At 40.2% G+C, this 12,054-nt stretch overlaps 1 protein-coding gene across 1 annotated transcript in view; it reads right to left on the bottom strand.

Moving 5' to 3' along the window:
- Positions 1-11,216, bottom strand: part of LRRC59 (leucine rich repeat containing 59) — a 149,765-nt gene extending 138,549 nt beyond the window's left edge. Inside the window, exon 1 of the mRNA XM_086930819.1 lies at positions 10,880-11,216. Within this exon, the coding sequence (XP_086786945.1) occupies positions 10,880-10,893 (14 nt within the window). The 5' untranslated portion in view covers positions 10,894-11,216. The remainder of the gene's footprint in view (positions 1-10,879) is intronic.
- Between the last annotated feature and the right edge of the window lie 838 nt (positions 11,217-12,054).

The raw sequence follows: 12,054 nt of genomic DNA on the forward strand, positions 1-12,054 counted from the left end.
CAGACATCGTTTTCCGATATTCGCTCCGAGTCGATCAACGCGGTCCTGGATCCTTAGCCTCGAAGTCGCTGAAAGAGAAAGACAAGAATTACAAGTTCTCAAAATTGCTCCTTGTTCCGTCGAGGGCTCACGTACAACGAGTGGGTGCAGCTTCCAAGCACAGGAACAAGAGGATGCTTCTTCGGATTCCCGCTCTCTTTATTCCTCATCGGGAGGGCGTGAACCCTCCGCTGGAACGCCTACTGGGCGTGGCCATCGGTGTAGGTGTCTAGGACAACCCCTCTTGGGCGGGAAAAGGCGCGCCCCGGCTACGCCGCTTCGGGCATACCAACCGTGACACGCCCCCCGCCCAAAACGGTTTCCCGGGAGGATCCGGGCCCCCAACCATACGTTCGGGGGGACCGAGTGGTCGCCCCTTTCCAGTAGTGCACGAACATCCTTGGCCCCACAATCAACAGATCCACAAAAGACCCTCAAAAGGAATTAACCATGTTCTATTTTACACAGTCCAATTAGTAAAGAACTGACCACAATATAGAACCCTAATTTGTCAGCATTGAATAATAATGCATTACGTAAGGCCAACACTCCGACCAGGCACATGAACAACACTAGTGACAACTCAGACTGGGCCTAGTTATCAGCTATTTTAGCCTCAAGTCTTTCAGCCTGATTCGAGATCCCTGATGGCCCAGTAACTTTGGCCACTAAAACTGCGGATCTTTTAAACATCTGTTCTTGGAATGGAGATGGTCTATGTCACAAATTAAGTGAGAGTGACATTATTATGTATTTGCATAATTTCCACGAGATCATCCTTCAAGAAACACGGTCTGAGCTCTCAATCCCCTTAGTGAGGAGGGCTCGTGCTGATGGCCGCTCTTTTCGGGTGCTGGCTTCTAGACTCTGGAATTCCCTTCCCATCTCCATTCGCAGTCTACAGCTTTATTTGCCCTTCCGTTTTTGTTCCCTTCGTTATAAGTTGTTCTGTTGTCTCCAGCGGTACTAATCTGGTTTCAGCGCTGGGACCCCCTTTGCTGGGGCAGCCATGCGCTTTACAAATTAGCCTAACATAACATAACATAGGATTTTTAGAATTTTATATCCCTGCAATAAAAAATAACCCAAAGATGTGGTCTAAAAGTGGCCTAGCACTGTCCATTCATGTAAACTTAAACATAAAAATCAAGGTACTAGATAAAGTGGAATCATGGATACAAGTTGCAAAACTAGATTGCTAGTCCCAAAGGCAAAAATCTTCTCTGGTCACAGTAAATGTATACATCAACCTTAGTTAAAGAGAGAATCAATAAAAAATCAGTAATTACAAAGTATCATCAGTGAGCTAAGACACAGCTACCATGATGCCTGAAAAAAAACGAATCACTGGAGACTATGACGATGAATACACACACCACATGGAATAACCCCCATCAAGTCCATCCTCAAACCAAGCATAAGCATAAACTGGAGAAAATCTGCCCATTTCTTGTGAGGCCACTAAGCTGGGACTATTGAATGCCCGCTTAAGTAGAGATAACCCCCAGTGTGGAATCATATTTCTGGAAAATCAAGCTCAATAAACGATTATACTATAGCTGGCTAAACACTGTTCAATCAGATAGTTAGCTATAGTATTGATCATCGGCCTGAGAGCCATCATTATCCACAAATTGCAATACTGCGAGTACTTCATTAATTCAAAACACAAACATACTGAGAACCTAAAGAGACTAAAGCATTGAGAAGAGTTAGAACCAGATATAACACCTAAATGCATTCAAAGGCTTAACCAATTAAGCCTTGCAAAATGAACTCCCATTACAATCTGGGAACAGCTCATCAAAAGGATTTTAGTAGCCTTTTTGAACAAGTCCAACTTTAGCCATCGCACTAGCTATACATTGCAAGATCCCTTGGTTTCAAGGGACCTAAGATAATTAGGAGGAATTTAAACACATCATTTCCCCAATTAAAAATCCAACTCCCATGACTGAAGCCAAATGCTCAATGTACAACTTCTGCTGCAAACTTACAAAAGAGAAGTTTGGTTTGCAAGTAAACAATACTTTGATGATGTGTAGACAAAACTTTGATTTGTTAGCGCAAGTAAAACCCCAAGAATTAGCAGTTAAATGCGTTCCACTGCTTAACTAATATAACCTTGTAGAAAGAAATGTAGGAACAGCTCCTCAAAAGTATCTTAGCAGCTGGTTCGAACAAATCCACTGTCATCCATCGCACACGAGGTGGTGCGCATTGCAAGACTGCTTGGTTTACAAAGGGACATAAAATAATGAGGAGGAATTAAAGCAGAGTATGTTGCCAATTATAGTCCAAGCCCGAATACCGAAGCAAATGCTCAATATACGACTTCTCAGGTGAACTTAGAACAGATAAGTTTGGACGGCAAGGAAACAGTATACAGCGACATCTCAGCATAACTTTGGATTTCTAGCACAAAAAAAAGCCAAATCAGTTTTGGAAAATTATTAGTTTGATCGAAAAAGGTGATGTGCGAGTGAGTCTGTGTTCACATTCAAGTCTCCAGTGGTCATAATCATCTGATGTATTCTGTGTACATGTCTTTATATCTTTGCATGCTTTCCTTTAATTCCTTGCGTCCAGTATTATTATCATTATTATCTGCTTCTATTTTTCCCATGCATCTAATAATTGCAAAGGCTGATTGTGCCCCAGGGCCAAACAGTCTACCACAAACCTTTTTTTAATCTAAGCCTTACTTCTGGGCAAAAAAAAAAGTTTGCTTAAAAAAGCATGCTTTAGAAATGACCAGCGGCGGCTTGGCAGTCATTTCTAAATTTGTCTGGCAGTTTTAACTTGGCCTGATGGACGTTAAGTCCTCTGCCAAGCCACAGAAGATTACTTCAATCATCAAATATTAAATCAGACCCCAAGTACTTTGTATAAGACAGTTCTGAATACAGGTGACATCCCAGGCGATGTGGAGAAGGTCAATAATACACACCATCTTTAAGTGAGACAAACATGCAACCCTGGGAACTACCAAATGATTGCACTATTGGACAACAAGGCCAAGTACTTTGCTAGCCTGCTGATTCAAGACCTCAATAAGTGGGTGATAGACCAAAAACTCAACACATGGACTCAGACAGAGTTCTGTTCGGGAACAGGCATCCTTTTAAATCTATTTGCATTAGCTATTTGCATGTAAAATACTTTTGCAACCATATCAGTATTATATTCATGCATAGTTGACTTCAAGGCCGCCTTCGACAACATGCCAAATGTAAATGTAGTTGAGCTTATATAGCGCACAGCTACCCGCAGTGGGTTTCCCGGCGCTTGCTTAGGGAACCCGTCCTGATATTCCCCTGTGTGATAGCCCCAGCAGGGTATCCACAAGGTGAAAGTCAGGCATCCCGCCGCGAGGGGCCATTGTGGAGATTAAGCAAGCTATTGCCCAGAGTCGCAGAGTGTGAACCCGTGAGTCGAGAAGGCACCGGAGCGAGAATTATCGAGTCCGTGGAATTTTTAGCCCAAGACCCGCCAAGGCGGGGAATTGAACCCTGGTTCAGGACCGATCTCAGCTTCCGGGTCTGCCGCCTCTAACCCCTGAGCCACACTTCCCCACTAGCACTAGTAAGCATCTTATTGCAGAAACTAGTTAATTGGGGCATTCCCTGTAAACTACTCTGAGCAATACAATCCTTGCATTTGAACATGTTACTGTATCAAGCTAGGTCAATAAGCTACACTTCTTCTGGCTTAAAGCAGAGCCCCTCCTTTTCAACTTGTTTATCTCAGACCTCTCAAAAAGCATGCACATGGTGAATGCGCACCCACCGCTATTAGGAAGCCTACTGATTTCATATCTGTTCTACGCTGAGCCCAAGTGTGCCTTGAGTTAGACCTTCTCAAACAGAATTTGGCTAAACAAGGCTCCTTCCTGAACTTGTGCCACTGGTTCAAAGTTGCACTTCCTGGAACTTTGGACAATGTTATCTGGCAAGAAATTAGTACTTTCAATCTAGCATCATCGTACAGAAACTATTTGGAAGTATCACTACACACATTACAAGCAACCGGCCTTTAGGTGGCCTCACATTTGGGCAATGAATTAAAAAAGATGTTAAATAAATAAATTCCAAGGCTTTCGATGTTGAAGGATAACATCGTCCTAGCACAATGCTCCTATTCGTGGGAAATTATAAACAACTACGTCCATTTTGGACTGCAATCCTACTTGAATTATGTTACAACATCTGAAAAGCAGATTTTTCCAGTACTGCTTCGGTGCTATTGCCAGCTCTGGACAGTTTACCCCAATAGACAAAACCAGCAGATGGTACTACGTATGTCAGAAATTACAAAAAACTACCCTAGTGTTGGTCTCCAGAGGAAGCAACATGAAGCTGATTTGATTTGAGAAGCGTTTCCCCAGCTCCACTACCACGCTAGCTCCACCATGGTAGACTCGGCAAGGTAGAGCCAGGAAGGCAGGAGAAAGGGGGTTTGGACAACAGAAAATAAAGTCATAGTGTTAAACCCAGGTGTGTGGTGGGTGACCTCTTATATAATGCCTGGGTACCGGTAGCGGTGATTGGCTGGATTTGTTTGCGAAAAAGAGTAAACAAGCATCAGACTATGTGTAATTAATTCATATTCACACTTGCTATTAAAAACTTTGGATAAAGGTATGATTTCCTGTGCACCCTTTATTTGTTTATGTTGTCTCAATTAAATCTTGTCATAAGTCACTAGTTTTGCACCATCTGCAAGTTAAAACACCAAGGGCCATATGTATCAAAAAAGAGTTTTGCAATTCTTAAATTGCGATTTTTAGCGAATCACAATTAGAGAATCACACAAGGCAATGTATGTAGGAATTGCAAAAAATGTTGCGAATCCTACATATTCCTTATTGGCGAATCGCAAATTGAGATTCCCAATTAAGGAATGCCTTCCCATTCATTCCTATGGGCTAGTAGGCCCAAAGGAATGAATGGGAAGACATTTTCAATTTGCGATTACCAATGAGAGAATCGCAAATTGAGAATGCAATTTCAAGGTTGTAAGGGTGCCAAAAGGACACCCTGTTGCACCCCTGAAATATGCATGTGTGCAAATTTTGCGCAAATACATGTCCTAAGGGCATGTATGTGCGCCATATGGCACTTTGAAAAAAGCAAAAAGTGCTTTTTTCTAGAAAATCGCAAATTACCACCAAGCTAAAGTTGGTGGTGATTTGCAATTCCTTAAGGTCAAATAGCAAATTGCTGGTGCTTCCAGAATTGCATTTAAGGAAACACAATTTGCAATTCCTTAATTGCATTTGCAAAATAGAGAATCGCAAATTTTGTGATTCTCTATTTTGCAATGCCCTTTTGGGATTATATATCCCAAAAGGCTTTTCCCATTCGCAAACGGGCAGATTCTGAAAATCGGCCTGTTTGCAAACGGGAAAAAGGCTTGAAACATATGGCCCAAAGAGTTTAGCGTGTTTTTTCTCACTAAGCTAAATATCGCTTTCTTTATAAACTCCAGTTGGTTTCACTCAAGAAAAAACTACGAGGCAATATGATGAGCAGAATCCACAATAAAACGTAATAAAGCAATAAAGGCTTTTGACTCTGAAGGAAAAGACTGTACTTTGTATTCAACCAGTTCCAGAAGTAAAAAAACCTGCCCACGACCATCTGCATCTCACGCTTACTTACTGCTGCAAGCCCTCATGACTTTACTTAAATCCCTTGTCCTTTCACTGAAACATGAGCAGTAACAGCAAAATAAAAACAAACAATTTTTGCACCAATTCAGCACTCCCATTATTTTAATTCCATTCACTTATAAATGTACTTACCCCCCAAACCACAACTACACCAACCTTCTCTTCTGGAACTAGGATCACAACAGTGTGTAGGTTATGCGGCACAGTAAAAAAAAAAATAATAATAATATATATAATTTGCATCTGTCTGGAAACTCTTAAAAGAGTGCAGACTCTTCTTGCGGAAACCACTCAATCAACCTGAAGTCCACACTTGCAGACATGTAGTTATTGAATGTCTTAATCCCTCAAGCATCATCCTGAATATTGGATTTGTTAAATTCTTGAGGTTGTTCAAAAAACGGAACAAGAGACTACATATTGGTACAGATCATTGATTATTCTTGACACTTTAACTAAACAGCAGAACATGTAAAAATCAATTGAAGTCTATGATCCGCTAACAAACTTTACACCAGCCACATAATCATGGAAAGCCCGATCACCCCTTTTTCGAACACCATTTTGGGTGCTCTGGATTTTTTTAATGAGTTCACAGAAACAAGTAAAGATCATTCAGCTAAAGCTTTCTAGACCAAAATGCAAATTAATTAAGTTTCAAGTGATGTAATTTTGCTTGTATCTGCTATCACTTGAATTGCATTATCACCACGCTTGAGAATGCCCGGTACCAATTTAGGTCGTAAGAATAGTGCAGAAACATGTAGGCAAGCGGAGAGTCATAGAACCATTGTACTCCTTTTTTGTCCCTCTCCATAATTATCATAAGTATAATTATTTTAATAGTACCCATCCACCCCGGGAATAAGGAGATACCTGGGCATGGATGAGTCATGTTTAGTAGTAATAATAATCCCTGGTCAAAAAAAAGAATATATACACAAAAAGAACTCTCTGGAATATGGTCGACTTTTAGCAGCCAGGATGAACCTGATGATGAAGCATGTCACTACAAGAGTGAGTGAGTGTTGTGTATGATAAAGGAAAGCTTTGTCCTCTCCTGTTCACGACACCCCACTACGTTACTTTGGCTCTGTGGGTTTACTTGTGCATGGGCAGCAGGTAACTTTATTGTTTTGAAGATAATGTAATGTTGCCAACTGCCTAATCTTTAGAACTCAAAAGTAAATCAGATGAAAACTTCCAACATTCAAGTATTTTTACCTCTTGAGATTCAGATACCAAATTATCAGGATGTGAGAGGATCCCATTAAATCAAATTATGTCAGAAAACGTAACTAACGAAGTGAGAAAAGTTTCCTAAAATACCTTCTTGCCAAGCAAATATAGCACAGAGGACTATATGAAACCACTGTTGACTTATGTCTTGTTCACGCTAACAATAATTTCATTGCTAATTTCGATCATAATAGTGGTATTCCTTGTGAGGATGGTGCATGGCAAATACGTTCCAGATATAGAGAATTGTGTTACAACAATTAAAATGTTAAACAAGCAAAGTGAAGTACACAGATTCACCAGAGAGGTATCCTGTGGAAGTATGGTAGCCACCCCACTGCAGGATAGTGTCCACGGGGAGGAATGAGAGTATCACATTCTGGACCTGCACAGACTACCAGAATCCCGCACACATGTTGCCTTGATTTAGATTATATCTCCCCTCCGAGTCCTTTTCCAATGAATGAGACAGACACACTGGAAGAATCTACTGTCAGAACTACAAACACATGCTTCCATATCCAGCTCTGATTCTTTTCTCACTCTGGAGAATCATAAGCAGTTGTTCTATTACAATCGGTAACCGGATTCGTTTCTGTATATATCGAATGCAACAAGAACAATATTTCACTATCAGCAGTGGGATCATTGTCAAATTCAAAATGTGGGGATTAAATCAGAATTTGAAAGCAAAAGACACTTTTTTAAGTCTCCATTAAAATATCAAAATAATACTGAAGCATATTTGTATAACCAGAACGATGCAAAAAAATCTCACTTGTGTGTTAATTCAAGGCACAAAATTATTTATTGATTTGATTTCTTAGATGAATATACAGAAAAAGGTTTTATAATCTTCATGGGAAACTGAAAGTTGGAAATCCAATGATCGGATATAATACTTTGTGAAAGTTATTTTTCAGAGTATTCCATATTCTTGAACTATTCTATCCAGCAAATGATGGTTTCAGCTTTCATTAATGTCAAAGAATTGTTGATCCCATCAATACCTAAAGACAATTATTATCATTTTTAAAATAAATTGAAAATGGGAAAGATAATTAAGTAATGATGAAATGTAAATAATTAATTATTAATGGTATGTTTAGGAATTTGTCTTCTGAATCCGGAAAAATGTTTGTTTGAGATTCACAAACAAATTAATGCTATAAAAGATTTGCTAAAGGTATAGCAGGGCTACTAACAAACAAACTATTTATAAAATTAATGTTGACACTGATAGTGTGGGTAAATGTTGCCTGGGTCAGATTAATAAATACTCATGTTGTAGTACAGCACACAGAAACATTAAATGAAAACATGAATATTTATGTTTTCCTTTGTGGTCCAAGGCAACTGAGAAGAGTGAAACATGGCTTAATTTCATTAGCTGTAATGACTATTATACATAAAGCCGCACCAGTTTTTTCAGAAAATTATAGAAATAGACACTGAACACAATCAGTGAACTTTTAAAGTAATAGATCATGATTTAAAAATGATAATAACTATTTATATTTCATTGGACCAATGACCGCCATTGCTTTTAACAGTTTTGAAACACACGTCAGAAAGTTATCAGTTTGAATGTGAGCGATTGAAATCTATTTGCAATGTAAGCTGAACTACAATCACATAGAGTTCCACTGAATGTAATTGATCATGATAAGATATTTATATTGCATTTATAAGGAATATTGCAATGGAACATGTGTTCATCCTTACCCAAAACTCCTGGAGTGCCCTACTGGTGCCCTCTCATATGAGGTACACATCTGATATATCAACACCAAAAGGTAATGTTAGACTGATATTGTTTTGGGTTTATTGAATAAGTGTGTACTCTCATAGTCATCCATGAACAGATTCCCAAGGACTGGGGCAAAACCTTCTCCAATTACCATGCCCTCACATTGGTAGTAGTAGATGTCAAGAAATAAAACATAGTATTTACTCAGGGCACTTTCAGTTAAGTCAACCAAAAATGAAGTCGGTAGCCAGTGTGGTTGTTCTCTGGTATCTAGAGTTTTACATCATCAAGGCTTCATGTTGTAGAATGTCTGTGTATATTTACTTAATGCCAATGGTGACTACGATCTGGATAGAGATGTTAAATTATTTCTCTTCAATCTGTCTTATGAAGTCCATGCTGTCCCTCACAAACGAATGTGTGAGTGGTACAATTGACTTCAAGAATATATCCACAAATTGGCATATGGGTTCCAATAGGGAACCACAACCCGATACAGTTGGGTGGCCTGGCGGCTTGGTGAGGTTCTTGTATATCTTCAGAAGAGTGTACAGAACCGGAGTCCTAGGATGGATTTGTGCATGTTTCCTCTGATGAAAGGAATGCCAATCATGCTCATCACCTCTTGGTACACTTCGTTTTGAAACTTTTATCTGGAAATTCATTCCCCCATGATCAATTGCATGGGTTTCCTTATTGTTCCCCTTTTTCCTATAGAAAGAAACTTGCAGGATTGTTTTGATTTGAACTTGCCCATGATTGATTGGGCTAAGAAAGACAACTTTCTCTGCCCTGTGTCTTCCTTTTGCTCAGTCAGATGCGATACTGAGTTGAGACTGACCTTCTATATATCTTACTTTGTAGGTAAGTACAAAATGTATGTCCTGATGTATGTCCTGATGAAGACCCAGATGACTTGTCTAATTAGAGTTGAAAAGCCAACATTTCACCTGCCTTCCAACATCATTCAATGTTGGATACTCAAACTCTAATGCTTATATCATTGCGTTTGTAACTGTTTCAATTGTAAAATCCATCAGGTTTGACCTTTTGTACATATTGTGAATACTTATCTATCCTTGTACTCTCTGATTTTCACTTTTCACTGCACCGTTACTTGTAGCACTATTAGTCAACAAGGTCCACCTAAGGCAAGGTCAGTGTGTATCCTGTTGTTGAGGGAATACACAAAATGTGTTAAAATACCCCTCACACACCAACAGGACCCTTGGTGTCATGCTTCATCATCGGGGTCTTCCGGCCCCGCTGCGGGACGGGGCAGTGCTGCGGCAAGCGACCACGCTGGAGCACCTTTTTAATGTAAGTGCTATGTGAGTGAATTGGAGTGAGTGTCAGTGGGGTCAGGGGTGATATAAATAAGTGGTGTTAAAAAATACCTGGCCTGGTGATAGAAAAACTATTTAATAAACACTGGCTGGTATTGTTAAAAATGTGATTCGGAAAGATAAAGCGGATTAATGGGCTTACTTTCCTGTGCGGGTCAACATGTTTCGGGGCGCCATGCCCCTTCGTCAGGACCGGGGTCAGATCCCCCTATCACTCACTAATGTCTTTCCACCATAAAAAGATGTATAAAGGTGTATGTACAAAATAGTGTGATGATACTATTTTTATCAATGTGTATAGACATATACTTTATATTTATACACTTCCCTATCTAATACAGAAATTCTGATGTAGTATGCCTGCAAGACAAGAGCACATGGTTATTAATGCGCGGATCCCATTGCGCTTTAATCTAAGTCACCTGTAAGGGAAAAAGGAGAAAAACAAACATCTACACAAGGAATGTAGTGCTTGGAATCCTGTAAGATTTGAGAAGTACTCAATTGTGGATCAGTGAAGTGATAAACCAAACACAGTCAGACACACAGATATTAAGAACACAGTACAGCAGGTTATCCTGAGAAGGTATGTACTCATTTGTAAATACATACTTAGGGAGGTAGGAATCAGTGCCCCATGAGCCAACACTAGGCAAAGGGTATTTGAGGGTCTAGCTGCAGATGGGAGAAAAAGGGAGAAAATGGAAAAAGGAAAAGAAATAGTTTCTTGTCCCTGTAATTTCTTATGGCAGTCTTGGCGTTTTTTCTAGGTATACTCAGTTGCAAAATAAGTATTCAACTGTTTGTCCCAGTCGGCTATGCCGTACTTACTCAACCCCCAGCATGGTTGTGCTTCCTCCTTCGTCCGTGGCTTCCGTGTTTGTGAGGAGGGAGGATCGGGTGGGTATTTATGTGGTTGAGATAATTGTAAAATGCCCAGTTAATTGATTAATGTCCTCGGACTCGGGACAGGTGTGCCTTGAAAAGCGAGTCCAAAAACATAATTACTGCGGCGGCCATTGTTGGCTGGGCATAAATTCCTATTAATCCTTATTTTATATTTGCTATTTGTATCTATGCCCGCTGTAGCTGGCCGCTACCTCGATGGTTTGTTTACGACTCGGTATCTAGATAAAAACCATTCGCCTTTGTACAGCCGCTATTCTGCAGGTCGTGCGCAAGCGCCAAGGAGTGTGGTATCCTCACGCATGCGCGGTGCAGTGATCATCGCGCATGCGTGGAAGGAGGATAGCGCTATCGGAAGGCGGCGGGGTTGGAATGTAGAGGAACACAACAATTAATAAGCGAGTGTGGCACAAATAGCACCTGTATGCAGTGCATCTTATAATGCTGCTTATAAGAGTTGTTGCCTGAATGGCTTTAGTGTTTGACTACAGCATGATGATCAGTCCCTTGTATTCAATACTTCAAAAACATAATTGAAAGATCTGCTATTTTGGTTGAACGTGTTTCTTCAAACATTTGATATATTCTTTTGTGCCTTTCAAACCATTTTTGGTTAAAAACCTTTTTTTTTAAATGATTTCCTTCTAGAGCACTTGTTTATTCACAGTTGTATTACCCTTGTTCTAGGGAATACAGGGTGTCCCTTTCTTTTGACAAAATATTCAAACTATTCAATTTAAATTATCTTCGGAAATACTAAGTATGCAATGTAAGATTCTACATATAGGTGTGTTTCAATACAGGAGTTTGAATTGCTTACTTATACTCCTAGTGAACAATTCAAAATAACATATTTAACTCATGGCTTTATTAACATACCTATAAATGTTTGCCACATCATCAGTGTTTCATGAAGGGTCGTAGCTAGCCTTATGGCTGGCCGTGGTGGTCCCTGCTTTTGCCAATTCCGCAGCGACACCATTGAAGAGCGGGGGTTGCTGATGAGATTCCGCGGCCCCCGCAATGGATGAAATGTAGAGCGGGGCGATTGCCGCCCCCGAGACGGCAGACGGCAGACGGCAGGGAGGAGCGGGAGGAGG

The sequence above is a fragment of the Lissotriton vulgaris genome, chromosome 7 (genome assembly GCF_964263255.1).
Source record: "Lissotriton vulgaris chromosome 7, aLisVul1.2, whole genome shotgun sequence".
In the NCBI taxonomy this organism is placed as follows: Eukaryota; Metazoa; Chordata; class Amphibia; order Caudata; family Salamandridae; genus Lissotriton; species Lissotriton vulgaris.